This window comes from Myxocyprinus asiaticus, chromosome 34, assembly GCF_019703515.2.
Source record: "Myxocyprinus asiaticus isolate MX2 ecotype Aquarium Trade chromosome 34, UBuf_Myxa_2, whole genome shotgun sequence".
Lineage (NCBI taxonomy): Eukaryota > Metazoa > Chordata > Actinopteri > Cypriniformes > Catostomidae > Myxocyprinus > Myxocyprinus asiaticus.
This window is the reverse complement of record NC_059377.1, coordinates 36,454,183-36,475,756: the sequence shown is the minus strand read 5'-3', so window position 1 is coordinate 36,475,756 and position 21,574 is coordinate 36,454,183. Positions and strand designations below refer to the sequence as shown.

General features: G+C 37.8%; 2 protein-coding genes and 1 pseudogene across 2 annotated transcripts; 2 read left to right on the top strand and 1 right to left on the bottom strand.

Moving 5' to 3' along the window:
- The first annotated feature begins 1,967 nt into the window (after positions 1-1,967).
- Positions 1,968-3,779, top strand: LOC127425619 (uncharacterized). The gene is made up of 2 exons (XM_051671804.1): positions 1,968-2,146; positions 2,425-3,779. The coding sequence occupies exons 1-2, from the start codon at positions 1,969-1,971 to the stop codon at positions 3,678-3,680; spliced, it is 1,434 nt and encodes a 477-aa protein (XP_051527764.1). The 5' UTR covers position 1,968; the 3' UTR covers positions 3,681-3,779.
- Positions 3,780-4,650: 871 nt separating this feature from the next.
- Positions 4,651-11,758, top strand: LOC127424987 (splicing factor 3B subunit 4-like; annotated as a pseudogene).
- An 18-nt stretch (positions 11,759-11,776) lies between these two features.
- On the bottom strand, positions 11,777-21,574 carry LOC127425620 (GA-binding protein subunit beta-1-like). The gene is made up of 8 exons (XM_051671805.1): positions 21,420-21,574; positions 17,983-18,090; positions 17,451-17,618; positions 17,132-17,326; positions 15,237-15,378; positions 14,949-15,116; positions 14,731-14,843; positions 11,777-13,251 (listed from the first exon to the last, which is right to left on the bottom strand). Exons 2-8 carry the CDS (start codon positions 18,088-18,090, stop codon positions 12,931-12,933), a joined length of 1,215 nt encoding a protein of 404 aa, XP_051527765.1. The 5' UTR covers positions 21,420-21,574; the 3' UTR covers positions 11,777-12,930.

Sequence of the window (21,574 nt, the reverse complement as noted above, 5' to 3'; positions counted from 1 at the left end):
TTCCACACTTGCAGACTCCGCTTTGAGACAGTTGGGGTGCGGGAGCAGGTGTAACAGGTAAAACCACTGACACACACAGTCTATGGGAGTGACTTCACATTCTCATACAAAACTATTAAATCACTGTTCCTTCTCACCACATCAGACTGCACATCTCGTACAGCATATATGAAAACCAGACATAAAAATCTTGTTGCATCTTATGACCAACAATTCTGTTTATCTATTTAACAAAAATTAGAAAATGTTCTTCATAAACAAACTTGACAGTGATGAACAACTCCAGGTTTCGTAAACCAACAATAGGTTTTCACACTCATTTTTGTATGTTTGTGACTGATACAACCAGGGATGTCCTTCTCTATACAACACTTTATAATAAAAATGAATATCTCTAATTTAGTACTTTAGGAACATGCAATTTTCTTTCTGAGCAAAATCCAAAAATAAAAATTAGACAGCAGATTTTGGATAATACTATAAAAATTGAAATACACAACTTTTCAAATATTTTTCAAGATAAGTATTTAGTAATAAGTCTTTCAAATGATTGTCAAAATTAATTTGATAATTTTGCACTAAAAGTTATGAATCAACTGTTTATTTGAAGGTGCAACAGTCAACAGCTTTTTTTATTCAATAAACATAAACATTTTAATTTTTTTGTACAATTATAAATATTAAACATTATACAAGATATATATAAAACTACTTATGACACACAAAAACAAAGTGCAAGGGGGAGGTAATAATAGCTATATAAAACAAAATAAAGATAAAAAAGTACATTCAAATAAATAATTTATACTTTATTCAAATGATTACTCACTAAGATATGAAGTCTTAATAGCTTTTTTTTTATTTATAGCACAGCCTTGCTTTACTCAATAAAACCATAAATTTGGGTTTTTTACTGGTAAATGTGCATGTATTAAAAGGAAAGTTCACCCAAAAATGAAAATTCTCTCAGAATTTACTCACACTCATGCCATCTAAGATATGTATGACTTTCTTTCTTCTGCAGAACACACATTTTTAGAAGAATATCTCAGCTCTGTAGGTCCATATAATGCAAGTGAATGGTGACCAAAACTTTGAAGCTCCAAAAACCACATAAACGCAACATTATGATTGCACAAGTACATCACCCAGACGTCTGTTTAATTTTTGTGTTTACATCTGTAAGATGTATTTTTAACGTTGTTTGCTCATCTGCAATACGTCTATAAGACATATGTCAATAAGTATGTCTCGGATGTCAATAAGACATTCAGAAGATGTCTTTGAGACGTTTATGATTTAGAAGGTTTGTAAATCTAATCTTTTAAAGATGTTTAGCAGATGATAATTAGATTGTGATGCTTTCCAGATGTACTTGTGCTATCTGGGAAGTAATCCATAAGACTCAAGTGGTTTAATCCATGATGTCTTCTTTAGAGATTCTATCGGTTTTGGATGAGAGCAGATCAAAATGGAACTATTTTTCACTATAAATCTTGACATCTGGAGTCTCCTTGGCGGTCATGATTTCAAGCTCGATTACACTTCCTAGCGCCATCTAGCGCTCTGCCCATGCGTCAAAATCTAGGAACTGTAATCAAGATCATGATCGCTAAGGAGACGTATTATGATAGTATAATAAGATTAACTAAATACAAATACTTTTAATCTTCCTTTGGATAATACATGGAGCCATAAAGTAAAAACTAAATTTCCCACAACAGCACAAAAAAAAAAAAAAAAAAAAAAAAAAGGTCTTGAATGCTGAATGTTTTCATTAATATATTTCTGTTTATTACACCACAACTGAATCAATGCAATTCCAAAATAAGATCAAAGTAGTTTTATGGTAGTTGTTGCAGAAAAAGTTTACATTTTATATCTTTTTTGACTTTAGCATCAGTCTTTAGCTGGTTTCCTCTGACGTCACGGCACCGTTGCGCCGTCATTTTTGTGACCGAATCAAATATGCCTGCTGTGTGCTGCGCTGTGGGATGCCACAACAATCGTCGAAAAAATAAAGATATTCGCTTGTATTCCATCCCAAAAGAGCCAAAACGCCGTCTAATATGGTTAGCTGCAATCAGAAGAGCACACTGGACTCCAACAAAACACTCCGTGTTGTGTAATGAGCACTTTATATCAGGTAAATTGGGGGACTAGTTTCATTTGATATCGTTGAAAACGTTAGGCGATACGATAAACACATTATCCAAGCATTATATGAGCATAGTCCGTTTTTTAGTTGATTTACTAGTGGATTTCCTGAATATAAAATAGTCTCTAATTGCAGTAGCATCTAATGCATAAAATGCAGAATAATGTATAAATGAACAGAGTCAGCTTCAAGGACACGTATGGTACTGTCTTGTTATCCTAACCATGTGCCACCAGTTTTGACAACACCCTATGCTTACCCCTCAGGTGAAAAAAGCGAGAACCCTATGAGCCCTGACTTTGTGCCATCTGTGTTTGCACACACTTCAGCTGCACAGAAACAACGAAATGTATACAAACTGAAGAGGTTTGAGCAAACTCAGGCACTCAAAAGAAAGAGGACTCAGGCTGTAGATGAATCCCATACCACTGTAGCCATTAATAATAATGATACAGACTTAGAGAAGACAGACAGGTATGATGAACACAGCTATGCCACTACTGTGCACTCTCCACAAACTTTCACGACCTGTACCAACACGGCGTGTCAAGCTACAGTGAAAGCATTAACTGATGAATGCACAGCATTGAGAGCAGAGGTCACTCGTGTCAAAGAAAAAGCAGACCGCATGTTCTTCGAGTCTTTCAAGAACAGTGACAAAATGGTGCGAGAACTCACTGGCCTGCCATCTTACACGAAATTAATGGCCGTGTTCGCTTTCCTCTCTGGATTTCTAAGGGATAGTCCAGGGTTGACTCCCTTCCACGGCTTTTTAATTACACTAATGCGGATTAAATTAAATGTACCATTATGTCTTTTTGTAAACATGTTTCATCTGTCAAAATCTACTGTCACTAGAGTGTTTATCAGTACTTTGGATGTAATGTATTGTAGACTCTCTAGATTCATTGTTTGGCCGAGCAAAGAACAACTGCAGATGAGTCTACCGATGTGTTTTAGAACAAAGTTTAGCAATTGCACATCCATTATTGATTGTTTTGAAATATTAATAGAAAAACCAAACAATATGAATGCTCGTGCTGAGACATACTCCCAATCCCAGCATCATAACACAGTTAAATATTTGATATCCATCACACCACAGGGGGTTGTATCATTTGTATCAAAGGGCTGTGGTGGTCAGACAAGTGACAAGGACTTAACTGATACATGTGGATATTTGGATATGCTATCACCTGGAGATGTGATACTTGCCAACAGAGGTTTTGATATAAGAGAAACTGCGGACTTGGACTCGGCTCACCGGAAGATACCGGCATTCATAAAAGTGAAAGAGCTACTGCATCCACTTGAGTTGGAAGAAACAAGTCCTGCTGCTGTCCGAATGCATGTAGAGCGAGTTATTGGCCAGGTCAAGAAAAAATACAAAATTTTGCAGAACACCATCCCGCGTTCTCTGTGTTACTCGGCAAATGAAGGACAGCTGACGACATTTGACAAAATTGTCACAGTTTGTTGTGCCTTGAGAAATATTGGTCTCTCTGTGGTTCCTACAGTTTAAACCACCCAATCTTTTTTGATTGTAAAAAAAATATATAATAATTTTAAAGTGTTGAATTGATTATGACGTAGTAATTTTGACAAAAAAATAAAAATGTGTTCCCACCACAAATATGTCCCTTGTATGTGGCTATATGAATGTGTAGCAGCATCTGAGCTACATTTTGAAATGAAAAAATGTAAAGGGTTCAATGACGTGACAATCATTTTGTCCAGATCTATTAAACTATTTAAAAATCCAGTTCACACAAAACAATTACCTACTTAAATGTACCTCTTCTGTGATGAACATGTTTTCAGTTTCTGAGTTCAAAGTCATTTTTATATATTTTTTTGCTGTTGCTTGAAGTCAGAAATACCATGTGGTGTAACCGTCCTGAGACAGTAAAAAACAAATTCTCATTAAAAGCTAAAATTCTTGAAAAAAAGAAATGTTGGTATGAGTAGTGCAGAATAATCTTTTATTAGTATTTCAAAACAACAACAGTAAATCAAATGTGTTTAAAAATGTAATCAATATTTGAAAAACTTTTGACCACCAAATCAAAAGCATGTGGTGTAACTAACATGTAGATTGCCATTTTGTTGTTTATGTTGACAAAAACCATAAAACAGGTCTCAAGACTGTGAACTTTAAAAAAAAAAAAAATCCAATATTTTGACATTTTTATGAAAAGGCACATTTTGTTCAGGTCATGTGGTGTAACCTTGAGAAAACTTCCTGATATTTTTGACTCAAAAATTCATGATATTTGTAAAACATTATTTATTTATTTTACCTTGAAAAATGTGTTTGAAAACATTTTTTAAAGTTTGATTATGTTGTGTGCACTCTCATGTATTCCAGGTGCAAGGAAAGCAATTTAGTACTTGATGGTTACACTTACACCACATTAAATTTTTTTTAAAGTCATTAAATACATTTTTTGTAGTAAATACTATAAATGTTTTTCAAAAATATATGAAACCAAATGGGACACAAAAAGATTAGGGTACAACGAGGACTAAAGGTCACCCGGGGTAAAAGGCACTTTAAAAAAAAATTTAAAAATGTCCCAATTCCCACTATTTAGTAGGTCCTCGTGGTGGCGCAGTTACTCACCTCAATCCGGGTGGTGGAGGACAAGTCTCAGTTGCCTCCGCTTCTGAGACAGTCAATCCACGCATTTTATCACGTGGCTCGCTGTGCACGACACCACGGAGTCTCCCAGCATGTGGAGGCTCATGCTACTCTCCGCGATCCACGCACAACTTACCACGTGCCCCATTGAGAGCGAGAACCACTAATCGCAACCACGAGGAGGTTACCCCATCTGACTCTACCCTCCCTAGCAACCGGGCCAATTTGGTTGCTTAGGAGACCTGGCTGGAGTCACTCAGCACACCCTGGATTCGAACCTGTGACTCCAGGGGTGGCAGTCAGCGTCAATACTCGCTAAGCTACCCAGGCCCCAAAAGGCACTTTTAATTAAATTTTCTCCTATAACACTATAAACAGCAACCAAATCTACCACAGCACTTTCCTAAACACCTGTTTGTCACTATACACTGCAAAATTCATGAGATCATCGCATTCAATGTCTAAAGTTTGATTTTGAGGTAATTTTATCTAATTTTTAATCATTTTTAAATGTTGCAAATGTATGTAGCTAATGAGAATCCCTGAAACTATCACGTTTTTAAAAAAAAAAATTTTTATACAAAATACTTATTTGTCATTTTTAGTTTTGTTCAAGGTGATTTAATAATAATTAAAAAAAAATAATAACTGTCCAGTAAGTGAAAGGATTGTATTAGGGGTAAAAATCCTCCCTGTTGCAGGTGCTAAAAGCCGTTATAAAACACTTTCTTTTATTTTATTAACACTTTTTTTTTTCTTTTTTTAAATGGGGTGAATAGGTTTGTTATGAAAAATGTTCAGTGTGGGCTCACACTGACTGACCCATATCACAATGGAGATTCATTTGTTTATAGAACACCTGATGTTATTAAATGCCAAATGTGATTAAAACTAATAGAAAATGGTGCACCCTTTCCTGAAGTTGTTATTTTGAATAAGAATTATCTTAATTTGTTACTCAAAAAAAGCATCTTGCTGTGTCAAATGTAAGTTTAAAAAAAAATGTGCCCCATATCTATTGTCCCTATATTTTCACAATAAACACCAAGTGTGGGGTAAAAGGCTCCCACACCCCCTTTTTTATTATTATTATTTATCAAAACAGTCTTCCGTTATTTTTTTCTTTTCATACTAATTATGTTGCTACATCAATATTCAATAAAAAATATATACACTGGCGGCCAAAAGTTGGAATAATGTACAGATTTTGCTGTTTCGGAAGGAAATTGGTACTTTAATTCACCAAAGTGGCATTCAACTGATCACAAAGTATAGTCAGGACATTACTGATGTAAAAAAACAACACCATCACTATTTGAAAAAAAGTCATTTTTGATCAAATCTAGACAGGCCACATTTCCAGCAGCCATCACTCCAGCACATTATCCTTGAGTAATCATGATAAATTGCTAATTTGGTACTAGAAAATCACTTGCCATTATATCAAACACAGTTGAAGCTATCCATTTACCATTTAGTGTTAATTTGTGGCATATGTTTTTTCTTTTCAGATATATGTATATGTGGGCGGTCTTGATGAGAAGGTGTCTGAGTCTCTGTTGTGGGAGCTCTATTTGCAAGCTGGTCCTGTTGTAAACACACACATGTCCAAAGAGAGGGTAACAGGACAACATCAAGGTGAGTCCAGCTCACACACAACACAATAACATAGCTAGTATAGGTTAGTTGTCCTATTTCATTTCAGGCTGTTTCTTTTTTTTAAATAGACTCTCAGGCAAAATATTATGAAAGTTGCTAGTTTGAATCTAAGGTGGTGCACCAGACAATAGGTTTGTCAGCAGTGTTTTATTAATAGAACTATGTTTTCAAGCAATTCCTTTTTCAAAATTCAGCACCTGTATATTATCAGATCACTTCAGTATCTAGAAACTATATCAAGAGTTAGGCCTACATTCTTGCATGTAACTTGAGGTTACTGTAAACCATTGTACTTAGTTTGCTCTCTATTCTCAAAGGTTATGGCTTCGTAGAGTTCCTCAGCGAAGAGGACACTGACTATGCTATAAAGATCATGAACATGATCAAACTTTACGGCACACCCATACGAGTCAACAAGGCTTCGGCGCACAACAAGAACCTCGATGTCGGCGCCAACATCTTCATCGGCAACTTGGACCCTGAGATCGATGAGAAACTCCTCTACGATACTTTCAGCGCTTTCAGCGTGACCCTTCAAACGCCCAAGATCATGAGAGACCCAGACACGGGCAACTCCAAGGGCTACGCCTTCATCAACTATGCCAGCTTTGACGCATCCGATGCTGCTATTGAGGCCATGAACGGCCAGAATCTCTGCAATCGGCCTATCATGGGTTTATATGCCTTTAAAAAGGACTCCAAAGAGCAACTCCTGGCCGCTCAGAATCCACTGTCACAGGCAGATCGTCCCCACCAGCTTTTCGCAGATGCCCCACTGCCACCCAGTATGCCCACACCTGTCATGACCACACTCAGAGCGGGAATTCCAATGCCAGTTTAGTTGGTATAAATATGATTCAGGAAATAATAGTTGTCCCTTTTTCAAACCAGGTGCAGAAATTAATCAGGGCTTGGTGCAAACATGCCACTAAAAGTGACTAAAATGCCCCATATATTTAAAATGTGGGTGGGGCAAAAAATCCCCAATTTTGAAATAGGTTTTTTTTTTTTTTTTACATGTAACTTTTTATAAATTTCAGCATATTCTTTTTAGGCCTAATGTTGTGCATTTTTTACAGCTAACTTTGTATTTGGTGCTGATTTGATTTTATAATTAAATTTCAAATTTACTATTTATTTTAATAAATTGATTCAATTCAAGTATTTTGTATAAATGTGGGTAAATGCTGTGTGTTTTTATAGTGTTAGAAATAAATATGCCCTGATAATAAAGGTCAAAAATGTGCCTGAACATCAATTCCACTGGGCTAAAATTGACCCTTTAAGGGACCCAAATAATGACCCAAAAAATGAAATTTCTCTCATCATTTACTCACCCTCATGCCATCCCAGATTTGTATGACTTTCTTTCTTCTGCTGAACACAAATGCAGATTTTTAGAAGAATATTTCAGTTCTGTATGTCCTTACAATGCAAGTGAATGGTGACCAGATCTTTGAAGCTCCAAAAATCACTTAAAAGCAGCATAAAAGTAATCCATATGACTCCAGTTGTTAAATCTATGTCTTTAGAAGCGAAATCAGAAACAAAAATATTTAAGTCCTTTTCTCCAATAAATCTTCACTTTCACTTTCAAACTGTGAAAGTATTTGAAAGTGAAAGTGGAGATATATCGTAACAAAGGACTTCAATATTGATCCGCTTCTCACCCTCACTGATCATATTGCTTCTTAAGTCTGAAATCAGTCTTATGGATTACTTTTATGCTGCATTTATGTGATTCTTGGAGCTTCAAAGTTTTGGTCACCATTCACTTGCATTGTATGAATTAACAGAGCTGAGATATTCTTCTAAAAATCTTGATTATGTGTTCAGCTGAAGAAAAAAAGTCATACAAATCTGGGGTGGCATGAGTAAATGATGAGAGATTTTTAATTTTTGGGTGAACTATCCATTTAATAACAAAAAGCCAATTTATTGGACCATTTTAGACACTTTCAAATCTTTTTCGGTCATCTGTGATCAAAGAAATGCTTTTTGGTCTTGCTGGAATGCCACATCTTGGTGCTTTCCCTCCTGTTCCTCCTCCTGGCTCCATGCCACCTGGTATGCCCCCTGGCATGCACATGCCTCCTGCTCCAGGAACTCCAGCAGGCTCAGGGCCTCCACATGGTCCACCACCATTCCCCCCAGCAGGAATGCACCCACCTGGTGAGACCTAATGTGTTATTTTGCCAATGTGTTCAGACATGAAATTACAAAACATTGTGTAATGAGATTGTATGTTTTCTAAGGATGTCACCAATGCCAATGCCTCCCTCGGGACCTCCAGGAATGGTGCCTCCTCCTGGCCCACCTGGATCCATTCAACCTCGAGCGCCACCTCCACCCGGGAAGCCTCCCCATCTACCCATGGGTGTGCCTCCCAGAGGATTTGGCCCACCAATGGGTATGTTTGTGTCTGATAAAATGTCTGCCAATTTTGTATCTGGATACTTTTTAATATGTTAAAAAAAAAAACATTCTTTAGAAAATGAATGGTTCTGGTTCTAAAATCTGATTGGATGAGCCACGTTCAAAGCTGTTGTAAAGTAGCTAATATAATGCAAAGTCTATATATCTACAATATCATGCTAGTTAAATATATTACTCTGCAGTAACATTGGATTCTTTTATAATATTGCTGTTTGTACCCCACATTGCATCATGCCTAATAACACCCATTACCGTTAGTAAAATTACTGTAACATATGGACTCAAAGTCTAAATATCTAATATGTCGCTTCTCAGGAAAATGTATCTTGTTGGGCCTGGATAGCTCAGCGAGTATTGACGCTGACTACCACCACTGGAGTCGCGAGTTTGAATCCAGGGCGGCTCCAGCCAGGTCTCCTAAGCAACCAAATTGGCCCAGTTGCTAGGGAGGGTAGAGTCACATGGGGTAACCTCCTTGTGGTCGCTATAATGTGTGGTTCTCGCTCTCGGTGGGGCACGTGGTGAGTTGTGTGTGGATGCCGCAAAGAATAGCATGGGCCTTCACATGTGCTACATCTCCGTAAGGCGGTAAGGTGCTAAACAAGCCACATGATAAGATGCGCGGATTGACTGTCACAGACGCGGAGGCAACTGAGATTCGTCTTCCGCCACCCGGATTGAAGCGAGTCACTACGCCACCACGAGGACTTAGAGCGCATTGGGAATTGGGCATTCCAAATTGGGGAGAAAATGTAAAAAAAAAAGAAAATGTATCTTGTTTTAAGAATTTGGGTATATTTTTACATGGAAAGCAAGACAAAGACACTTGATAAAAATAGTATTTTTTTGCAGTGATTTTTATTAATTTTTTACTAAATTAAACTTAATAGAAAGTATTCTTAACACGAGGGAAAATCTGAAGAGCTGTTTATTAATCATTGCAATAATCGCCCGAATAGCTGAATTATTGATCTAATAATTGTTAGATTAGTCGATAAACAGAATAATAATTAGTTCCAGCCCTAGACTTGAGTGGCTTATTGCTTTATTCTGGAGTAAAGTCAATTGATTCTAAATTCTAAATGAAGCTTATTGTGTTTTTAATAGGGATGCTCCGATCGATCGGCCACCGATCGGTATCGGCCGATATTCACGTCCTATGACTGGATCAGTGATCCGTAATTATACGGATCGCTCATGATGCAAAAGGCTCCTATAAGACTTAAGCAGCACTGTCATGGCACCACAGAGTGTGGGGAATACCTGCATTGTGTTGTAAGACAACAAACTTGATTCAGCAGTTAAGAACGATGCAGTGGGAGAGGTATGGCAAATATGAAATATGTGTGCACTGTACTGTTAATGTGGCATTTCACACGCGACAAGGCAAAGGGAAAACAGCGCGAGCTGGTATTTATTAATAAAACCAAACTGATAGTCATTCAGGTCTCATCACACTTGATTACATTCAACCAGCTACAAGATAAAACCTTTATCTTTCAAAATGATAATGTTGTGCATTAAAATTTCCTCTCTTTCTCAGGTCCGCCAATGCATCCTGGTATGAGGGGACCTCCACCAATGCCGCCTCCAGGTTATGGTGCCGGCCCACCCAGACCTCCACCCTTTGGCTTTCAGAGAGGACCACCCCTGCACCACCCAGGGGTCCAATGAGAGCTCCAATGCCTCCCTAAACCTAAATGTGAAGAGCTTCTTGGAACCTTTTTGTTTTCATTTACATTCTATTCTTTGCTTTAATAGCTGGATCTCTTGCTTCTTTGTATACAGATTTCTTAGTTTTTTGGTCATTTTACTTATCCAGAACTAGCAAAGAATAAACAGTTTTATATAACTGTGTGTAGTTTCCTTGAAATGTTAGGGTGTGTGGGTGACTGGGGCTAGTTGTGACAAGGGCTATATATTATCTCAGTAGGTTCTGAGTCAAAAGTCCAATTACACAAATTGTGTTTTTGATTTTTGTTGTTTTTCTAGCAGTGGTTTTGTATGTTGGTTTCAAACATCTTATTCAAGACATTTTAAATTAGAATAATTTTTTTAATGTTATCTTCCAAACTAAAATTAAAATATTTGTTTGTTATAGCTGCTGAACACAAGTGAACACAATAAAACCACACTAGCATACATTCATGCAAGGATATACTATATAATGAAGGTAGATTTTTACTTAAAGTTTGAGAACTATGAACTACATTCTCAAAGGTAACTTTTATAAATGTCTGAGCTAGTTGTCATGTTTTAAAGGTGCACTTAGTAATTTTTTGAAGTATGTCGAAGTAGGGCTTACACTGACACCTAGTGGCCCGGATGCTGCATAATTCAAACTGTAGTTTTCAGTTACCAGTGCCATTGTAGAAATTCACTATGCACAATAAACCAGGACTAATTAAATCCATGAATGAAAGTGTTCAATAAGAGGGCAGGTATTGAGATCAAACCAGTAGTTTTCAGCTCGTCATGTGATGCTAACATAGCTGCCCCCATGAGGCGCCCCTGCCCCATGTAGAATAAAAAAGCTTTTAAAGGTTACTGATATGACTGAATTTTTCATCTCACACAAGTGGTCATTATTTAATTCATGTTTCAAATTTACTATTCATTTCTATAGAAGTAAAACGTTTTAAATGAAAACAATAACTGAGTGCATCTTTAAAAGACGTTCCATTGTGACAACATTCAACGTATTTGATGAACTGTATTATTTTTTCCTGGACAATGTGTAAACGTTCATAGCCGTTATAAAGCTACTGACTCTAAATTAAACCTACTAGACAACTAGCCCCAGTCTCACCTATAGTGTGAGGTTTCTTTGTAATCCAAAAAAAAAAAAAAAAAAAAAAATCAAATCAGAAGCCAACAATTGCTACATTTTAAATCAAAAATAGGTCAAAAGCTTTATACATCACTTATATGCACATAATAACAGTGATTACACTGATCAGGATTTTGCACCTGGATCAGTGTGCTTAAATTGTAGCGCCAGTATAACACTGTGGTTCACACATACAATGTGAAAGGACAGTACTATCTTATAGAAAACATTTACAATTAAATGGATGGTTTGAATAGGAAATAATTACATTCTTCCTATAGTAGAGGCAATCTAAACTGGTTAAAAATTTGTATCATTTACATTGAGATTCTTACACATCCTTGACATTCTACATCCTTTTTCATCAACAAGACAGTGAGATTTATACAAGATAAACTGATACAATACCCTGATATTGAAATCAGACCTCTTTTAACTTTATGAAAACACTTATTTATTCTCTTGTTAAGCACAAGAGCTCTCCCAACTTAATTCTTCTGTTTGAAACTTCAGCAGAACATAAAACTGAAAACATGTTGTACACAAGCAGAGAGGAATGTGAATTGAATGTTAAGTGAATGGGATTAAGCAGTATACCCATTAATGAAACAAATACTATGTGTATACATTTTAGTAGCATCCCCTAAGCGTGAAAACGAACAATGACTAAAAATACTAAATGCAAAGGCACTTTTTAAATGACTGTTTAGCACTCTTGTAAGTGGCCAAACAGAAATATATAAAATTCATTGATTGGTGTATTTTTAAGATGGATTATGCAGTTTTAATGTCTTAAAATTGGTGCACCATTTTATTTCCAATGCAAACAACACGTAACTGGCAAAAAACCTGATTCTGAGATCATGTTAACACAATGCATCTTGTCAATGTTCAATTTCAAAAGTGATGAAACTAACTGTTTGTATAACGCAAACACAGTTCCAGTCTAGGGGATTTTAAAGGTAACATCATTTGTAAAGAGTGAGTCTTCTCCAGCTGTCTTTGAAGAACCCCCTTTAAAGAACACTACCGAGAAAGAACTCTCTTTCATGGTCTTTGACTAAACAATGATACAGTAACCAAAACAGAAGAAGTTAATAAGTTACAAAATGACTTAATTGCAAAAATCAAAATGAACCAAACCAAAACCATGCTGATGCACTCTTTGGTTGCTCGAGCATTGAGTCCACGCTCTCGGGTCGTCTTTTATGAAATTACCTCTGTGTGACCCGCTGTGGCTTCCCCTAGAGTTATCTGCTCATCTGCAGAATCAATCTCCTCTGTTTTGACAACTTCACCACCTTCTGAAAAGAAGACAACTTCCTCTTCCTCTTCCTCTATACCCACTTCCTCCTGCACAAGCACGACCTGCTCCTGGTCCAGAGTGGCGGTGCCGTTGGTCTGTCCATTGGACATTGCCTCCAGTTTCATTCGGTACCCCTCGGCTTCCTGCTCTTTGCGGAGCAGCTGTTGACGATATGATTGAGCTTTCCTGTTAGCTTCTTGTAACTGCCAATGTAGGTGCTCCTAGAGAGAAAGAATGGAGTGATAAACATTATCTACCTGTATTGGTTTATGCCAGACCAATATTGTCTGGTCTCTTAGGGACCGTTTCACCTGGTATTAAGATGCGTTTTCGGTGATCCGATCACATGTGGTCAGCTGAGATGCATTCCTGTTTCTACCTGGTATTACCATGCGTCTCAAATGCATCTCCTGTGACCACTTGTAATCTGATTTCTAGGGAAGGGTCTCTGATTTTATGGTGATATACATCAATCACTATGTCAGTGTGTTAATGAATGATAATAAACAGCAAAAAAGTCATAAGACAAAGAGAGTGGAAAATTAGCTTTTTACGAAGCCCCTTAGAGGACAGGGTGGACTATTTTCTTAAATAGTTTCACGTTCCTCGCAATAAGTTTCGCATTCCATCGCAATAAGTTTAGCGTCCCCTCGCAATACGTTTCGCGTTCCCTCGCAATACGTTTCGCGTTCCCTCGCAATATGTTTCGCGTTCCCTCGCAATACGTTTCGCGTTCCCTCGTAGTAAGTTTGCGTTCCTTCATAGTAAGTTTGCGTTCCCTCATAGTAAGTTTTGTGTGCCCTCACAATAAATTTACCATGGTTTTACTACAGTAACCATATTTTAACTATGATATTTGTAGTATCCATCGTATTTGTAGTACAACCATAATAAACACAAAATTATTATTTTATTACCATAGTTTTAATTTTTCTGTATTATTACTATGGTTTTTCTATGAATATCAAGGTTAAAATATGGTTACTATAGTAAAATCATGGTAAATGTATTGCAAGGGAACGCAAACTATTGCGAGGGCACATCACAAATTCCCACAAATTCCCACCCTGTCCTCTAAGGGGCTCCGTAGCTTTTTCAAATTTTCCGATCAGACGCTTATTTCCTTTTAAAGTAGCTTTTAACTGGCAAAGTTTAAACTCTTGTTTTGGCGCAGCAGTTGACTGACAGGTGAGGGGTGCAGCTTCGCTGCTGTTCAGGATGCATTGAGGACGGATAAGTGTTTCACATCTCAAATGCGATGTGGTCACATCCGTTTTTGACCACCTTTGTATGTGACTTCAGTGATCCGATCACAAAATTTTTGGACCCAGTTTCCAGCACTGACCACTTGTGATCGGATAAGCAAAAATACATCTTAATACCAGGTGGAAACGGGGCCTTAGACTAGTATGATCTGTCCTGTGACAGATGGGTTTGGCTCAACTATGCTCAGATTCACAGAAAACAGAATGAGACTATTTTATAATCCACATTTGGCTGGACAACCAAAAAACTTTCAGTGTTGGCATAGTTACTGCGTTTTGGCTTTGTACGGCAAAAAAACTCAAACTGTCTGTATTTAAAAAATGCATCCTGTTATAAGCAGTTAATAGGGCATTAAAAACAAGATCTGACTTATTTCATTGAGTAACAAGAGGAATACGCCAACCTTACTATGTTATATATACAATTATACACACCGTTTCACCAGTCTCTGTGTGATTGGATGAGACTTCAATTTTCCTTTTACGGGCAGGAGGTTCGGAGTCATCTACCACTTCCTCTGTGATTTGATTGGCTGAAACTGCCAATACTGAGAGAAAATACAGGAAATCAAACATCCTTAATTCACGGTACAAGAAGTATAACATGGCAGTAACAATATCCCAACTGGAAATTACCAAATATTTTGTTGTACCTTGTCGTCCATCCTGCATCGTGACAAAGAATGGTTGGCCGAGTCCATTTGTTTGCAGGTTTCCGTGTTGATCTGTTAATATGGTTATGACTCTCTGGCCCGATTCGTTCACCACTTGCTGTATACTTGAGTCTAAGGCGCTGACAGCAATCGCCTCCTCTGTGTTACCTAGACAGGAAAAATGTCAATTATTATTTCAGATCAGAAAATGACAAATGTTTACAATATGACATGAAAATTATCATTTGATTTCAATATTCATTCAGTCAACAGACGGTCGTCTCGTACCTGAGCTGGTTTTGATCAAGTCTGTGAGGTTGACGACACCCCCTTGAATATTGGGGACACCCTGGATGATGAACTGTGGGGTGGAATTTCCATTTGTGATTGATGCTTCAGCATTTCTGTTTACCTGATTCTGCATTCCCTTCTAAAAGACATATAGAGAATGTAACATCATACTAATGATGATTAGGTTTGTTGAGTCAATATACAGTGCATTCAGAATGTATTCAGACCCCTTCATTTTTTTTCACATTTTGTTATGTTGCAGCCATATGCTAAAATGTTTTTAATAATTTTTTTCACATCAATCTACACTCCCTACCCCATAATCACAAAGCAAAAACCAGATTTTTGATAACTTTGCAAATTTATTAAAAAGAAAAAACTGAAATATCACATTGACATAAGTATTCAGACCTTTTGCTGACACCTGAAATTTAGCTCAGGTGCATCCCATTTCTCTGGATCATCTTTGAGATGTATCTACACTTTGATTGGAGTCCACCTGTGGCAAATTAAATTGATTGGACATTATTTGGAAAGGCACACACCTGTCTATAAAAGGTCTCACTTCTGAAAATGCATATCAGGGCAAAAACCAAGCCATGAGGTCAAAGGAACTCCCTGCAGAGCTCAGAGACAGGATTGTGTAGAGGCACAGATCTGGGGAAGGCTACACATTTTTTTTGGCTGCATTGAACGTTCCCAAGAGCACAGTGGCCCCCTAATTCTTAAATGGAAGAGGTTTGGAACAACCAGGACTCTTCCTAGAGCTGGCCGCCCAGCCAAACTGAGCAATCGGGGGAGAAGGGCCTTGGTAAGAGTGGTGACCAAGAACCTGATGGTCACTCTGGTTGAGCTCCAGAGATCATGTGTGGAAATGGGAGAAACTTGCAGAAGGACAACCATAAATGCAACACTCCACCGATCTGGGCTTTATGGCAGAGTGGCCAGACGGAAGCCTCTCCTCAGTGCAAGACATATAAAAAGCACCTAAAGCACTCTCAGACTGTGAGAAACAAGATTCTCTGGTCTGATGAAACGAAAATTGAACTGTTTGGCCTCAATTCCAAGCGGAAACCCGGCACCACTCATCACCTGTGCAATACCATCCCAACAGTGAAGCATGGTGGTGGTAGCATCATGCTGTGGGGGTGTTTTTCAGTGGCAGGGACTGGTCAGGGTTGAAGGAAAGCTGAACGCAGCAAATTACAGAGATATCCTTAATGAAAACCTGGTCCAGAGCGCTCAGGACCTCAGACTGGGCCGATGGTTTACCTTCCAACAGGACAATGACCCTAAGCACACAGCCAAGACAACTCAGGAGTGGCTTAGGGATAACTCTGTGAATGTCCTTAAGTGGTCCAGCCAGAGCCCGGACTTGAACCCAATCAAACATCTCTGGAGAGACCTGAAAATGGCTGTCCACCGATGGTCCCCATCCAACCTGATGAGAGCTTGAGAGGATCTGCAGAGAAGAATGGCAGAAATTCCCCAAATCCAGGTGTGCAAAGCTTGTCGCATCATACCCAAAAAGACTTGAGGCTGTAATCGCTGCTAAAGGTGCTTCAACTAAGTTAAGGTTCTGAATACTTATGTCTTAATAAATTTGCAAAGTTATCAAAAATCTGTTTTTTTGCTTTGTCATTATGGGGTATGGATTATAGATTGATGTGAAACAAATTAATAATTTAAAGCATTTTTGCATAAGGCTGCAACATAACAAAATATGAAAGAATGAAGGGGTCTGAATATTTTCTGAATGCACTGTATATGTTTCTTTAAAATCCAGTTACAATCATGGGATTGCAGGTTCCCATAATGTAGAAATGGGATTGAACAGGAAACCAAATGTAGCATCATAAAATAATGTGAAAAAAATATCTTCAGAGACAAACCTGTAATAAGAGCATGAGTTCGCCATGTTGTATGTCAACAGCAATATCAAAAGCTGACTTGTCAAACTTGCTGAGGGCGTGTACATCAGCCCCGTGCTTGACCAAGAGTTCTGCAACATGGTGATGACCATGCTGGGCGGCCCAGTGGAGAGCGGTCATCTTCAACATGTCTTTGGCATTGATGTCTGCTCCACTCTAAAACACAATTAGGAAACAAAGAGACTTGTATCCACCTACTTGGTGTAAATCAAGATTTGAAAATTAGTCCTTAAATCATAGGATACTGCAAGGTTAAAAAAGACATGCTGGATTGTCTTACCCTGATTAATAAATCCACAATTACTTCATGGCCCTCTGTGGCCGCCATGTGCAGTGGGGTTCTGTCCACTTTTGTTCGGGCATCTCTGCTCACACCAGCCCTCAGCAGCACTTCAGCTGTGGAGAAATGGCCATGCTGGGCTGCTAAATGTAATGGAGAAGTTCCAAGCTGCATGGAGATCACATATATATATATTAAAAACACAGGAAAAAATAAGTACACGAGTCAGCCAATGTGACACTACACACACACAAACAGCAGTATTTTTTCAAAATAATTTTCAAATGTTGTAGTATTGCCTTATGACAATTAGTTCACATTGGTAACACTCTGCACAAGCACTAAGATGATGTCAGTTCTATTGAAAATCTGACGAGTCATAACATGATGCAATGATTAAGTCACATCTTTATAGGCTTAAGATTTTTTAAAAAGCATTGCTAGTGTTGTTTTGCTTATCGACTGCTTTTTGTAAGGCAACATTTTTAAAAATGTTATTAACTCTCAGAAAATAAGGGAAAACATAACCAACCCAGTCAGTAGTGAATGGAGCTCCATTGGCCATTAGTGCCCTGACTTCATCATCATGACCATTCCGAGCTGCTTCTAAAAGACGCTTTCCCAAATCCACCAATGACATCTAACCAAAGAGAGGAACAAAACCATGCTGAATCGCAAAACTGTGCCATTTTATTAGGTAGCTAGATAGGTTGGAGTTTGAATATTCCTGGCCCATTTGAACATCTCGTTAATGCAAGTCTATGGGAATTTTGGGGATTTTTTTTTTTTTTTTTTTTTTTTATAAATCGCCCGCAGTGTGAAAACCAGTCAGAACAGCCTGAAGGTCTGTGCCAAGTTTGGTGTATGTAGTTTGATAGCTCTAGGAGTTACAGTCAGAAATTTTGGTCTTGGTTTAGGGATTTTGACACAAAAAACCTAATCCATGTCTGTAGAATAACAGTATGTTGGATTTGTCAAGCAACATAATAAAATATATTGGATATTACAAAAATATGATGAATTGGGGAATGTCTTTTGCGGCTCAAAAATGACAAAAATCAAAAGGCAAAATTATTTGATTATTTTACACAAGTGTAGTAGGGCTTCATGACAATTTCTCTTTGAGCGTGAAAAGTGTGCCATACATCAGCTATTGAAGTGGCACAGTTTTCGTACTTACCCAAATATGCATGCTTCTTTAAAATGTAAATACTGGATTTCATATTGGAATAAATCTAAGAGAGAAACTTTAATTTGTAGGCCTTTTCCAAAAACAAAAAAAGAAAGCTGATTAGAACCCATAGAAGTTACTTTAGTAAGTGCACAGATTTCACAAAGCGACATGTAATCAGCACTCATTTTAAAGAGGATATTAAAAATGCTAAACAATTAAAGGGATAGTTCACCCAAAAATGAAAATTCTTTCATCATTTACTCATCCCCAGATGTGTATGACTTTCTTTTTTCTGCTGAACACAAACAATTTTTTCATAAAAATATCTCAATAGCTCTGTAGGTCCATAAATTGCAAGTGAATGGTGATCAAAGCTTTGAAGCCCAAAAAAGCACAAAGGCAGCATAAAAGTATTCCATAACACTCCAGTGGTTTAATCCATGTGTAATCCAAGCGATCTAATCAGTTTTGGGTGAGAACAGACAAAAATTTAACTCAATTTTCACAATATATCTTGACATTTGCAGTCTCCTAGGCAATCATGATTTCAAGCATGATTACACTTCCTAGTGCCATTTAGCGCTCTGCGCATGCATCAACGAATTGTAATTGAGTTTGAAATCATGACTGTGCCTGGAGACTGCAATGGCAAGATGTAAAGTGAAAAAGGAGTTATATTTGTATGTTCTCACCCAAAACCGATTAGACTGCTTCAGAAGACATGGCGTGCATCCCAAACCGCACACTTCTGCACTATTCTACACCAATTTGTAGTGTAAGTAGTGCGATTGGTATGTTTACACTGAAAATGCAGCAACAACAATAAAAAGTGTGCTTTAAGTACCCAGATGATGCACATTTTCAACCATCAAAACAGAGTGTGAAATGTTGGACACATCATGCACTCAGTGCACGTGGCTTGCCGTACATAGCGGAAGGGGCAGAGTTACCTGACTGCGCTGCTGGTCTGACAAACAATTGTAAATAATGAAGGATGTAGCAGCTAGCGAAACTTCAGTGGATACAGCACCTTACAAATGTGAACTGAATGCTTTACCATCACCCCAAGTGAATTCACAAATAAATAAAATGAGATTTGCAAATAAAAAAATTATTTACAAATGTATTTTTCAACTCACAAACACAACTCTGTCCAGCATTCATTTATGAATCATGCACATTTATTTGTGGATCGCTTCCTGTGCATTTGCGGATCGCTACACGCATTTGTCGATTTTGAAACAAATCTAGCGTCAAGATGTGCACACAAATCTACAAATAGGTGGACTCCACCCATCGTCTACTCAAGCCAATCAGATAACGGCCACATTACTCGGACTAATCGTAGCATGTTCTATCTTCAACCAATCACGCTTCATTTTACTATCAGGGCGGGACCAGAATCACAGAGCTCTCATTAGCATGGAATCAAGCACATACAGATAAGGTCCAAGGCCGCAAACATTTAAAGAAACGGACACCAGAGGAATGCTGTGACTTAAGGTTTGTATCATTTTCTCTGAATGTTCGCTTCTGTACATCTCTGTGACGTGCGCTCATGAGAGGGATGACGTAAGCTCGTTGGTAAAGTCACACGTCACGTGGAGGAGTCATGAAGCGCGTCATTGTTTACATTGTTTACGTTGTTTTTTTATTATTATTATTGGAAAGTGATTTTTTATTTCATTTTATATTGTTTTGAAATAGTTTTGGTTTGTGAACAGCACGTTTCTCTTGTAAACAATGACGCGGTTCCTGACTCCTCCTCCACGTGATGCGTGACCTTACCAACGAGCTTACGTCATCCCTCTCATGAGCGCGCGTCACAGAGATGTATGGAAGCGAACATTTGTAGTTAAAAAGTATATAAGTATTGTTTTGTTTCTAAATTTAATCAATCGTTTGGGTTCAGAAGACCTTTATTTGTCGACTGGAGTCGTGTGGATTATTTTGATGCACCCTAAATATGCATTTTGGACCGTCAAAAAATGGAGGACATTCACTTGCATTGTTTAGAGGAGGAGGCCTGAAATGAAATCCTAAAAGTCTTAAATTCTGTTTTGATGAAGAAAGAAACTCAGATACATCTTGGATGGCCTGAGGGTGAGTAAATTATCAGCAAATTTTCATTTTTGGGTGAACTATTCCTTTTAGTGTTCCATTTGGGATGATACTTCCCTTTGAAAATTCATACACTACATGGCTGAGTGCATATTATATTTTGTAAGTGCATAGTGTTTTGTTTGGGACACAGCTATGGATTAAACTACTGGAGTCTTATAGATTGCTTTTATGCTGCCTTTGTGTGCTTTTTGGAGCTTCAAAATTTTGGTCACCATTCACTTGCATTCTATGGATCTACAGAGCTGAGATATTCTTCTAAAAATCTTTGTTTGTGTTCTACAGAAGAAAGCAAGTCATACGCATCTGGGGTGGTATGAGTGTGAGTATATGATGAGAATTTGCATTGTCTCTCATAAAAGTAAATAAGTAAACAAACAACAGTCTTTCTGCCTCTGCCATTAGAAAAAAAAAAAGTAACGGAAATGGTAAATAGAAATAAGAGAGTGGCACCCGAATTTCATCAAAACAACGTAGTTAAGTGTGAGACTACTAAATATATAAAAAGTCACATGGACCCATAAATAGAAAAGTAAAATTGCATTTGTTGCAGCTTATGTTGCTACATTCCAAACTCGTGTGCCATGTGCAGTAAGATTCATGTGAGCTGATCACATACATAACACCCCTCCGTCTGAGCCCAAACTAATCGAATCTTTGCTTTTGAAACTCACCTTAGAAACCTCTCTGTTGAACGTCTATAGGTTGTAATCAAAGCGCTATATAGTAATCCGCACTGTATTTCTGAACTGTGTTAACATAAACATGTCTGTGGGATTGAAAAGGTTTAAAGCGCATTCAGATATGGCGGCTGCTTTAACCCCGGAAA

Bases quoted from the DNA above. Each gene is read 5' to 3' on its own strand.
- LOC127425620 (XM_051671805.1), bottom strand. From the start codon at position 18,090: ATGTCATTGGTGGATTTGGGAAAGCGTCTTTTAGAAGCAGCTCGGAAT. The intron at 15,117-15,236 runs GTACGAGACGAC...TTTCCTGTCTAG, and splicing joins CTTGATCAAAACCAGCTCAG to GTAACACAGAGGAGGCGATT. The intron at 14,844-14,948 runs GTACAACAAAAT...ATTTTCTCTCAG, and splicing joins GATGCAGGATGGACGACAAG to TATTGGCAGTTTCAGCCAAT.
- LOC127425619 (XM_051671804.1), top strand. From the start codon at position 1,969: ATGCCTGCTGTGTGCTGCGCTGTGGGATGCCACAACAATCGTCGAAAA. The intron at 2,147-2,424 runs GTAAATTGGGGG...CTTACCCCTCAG, and splicing joins TAATGAGCACTTTATATCAG to GTGAAAAAAGCGAGAACCCT.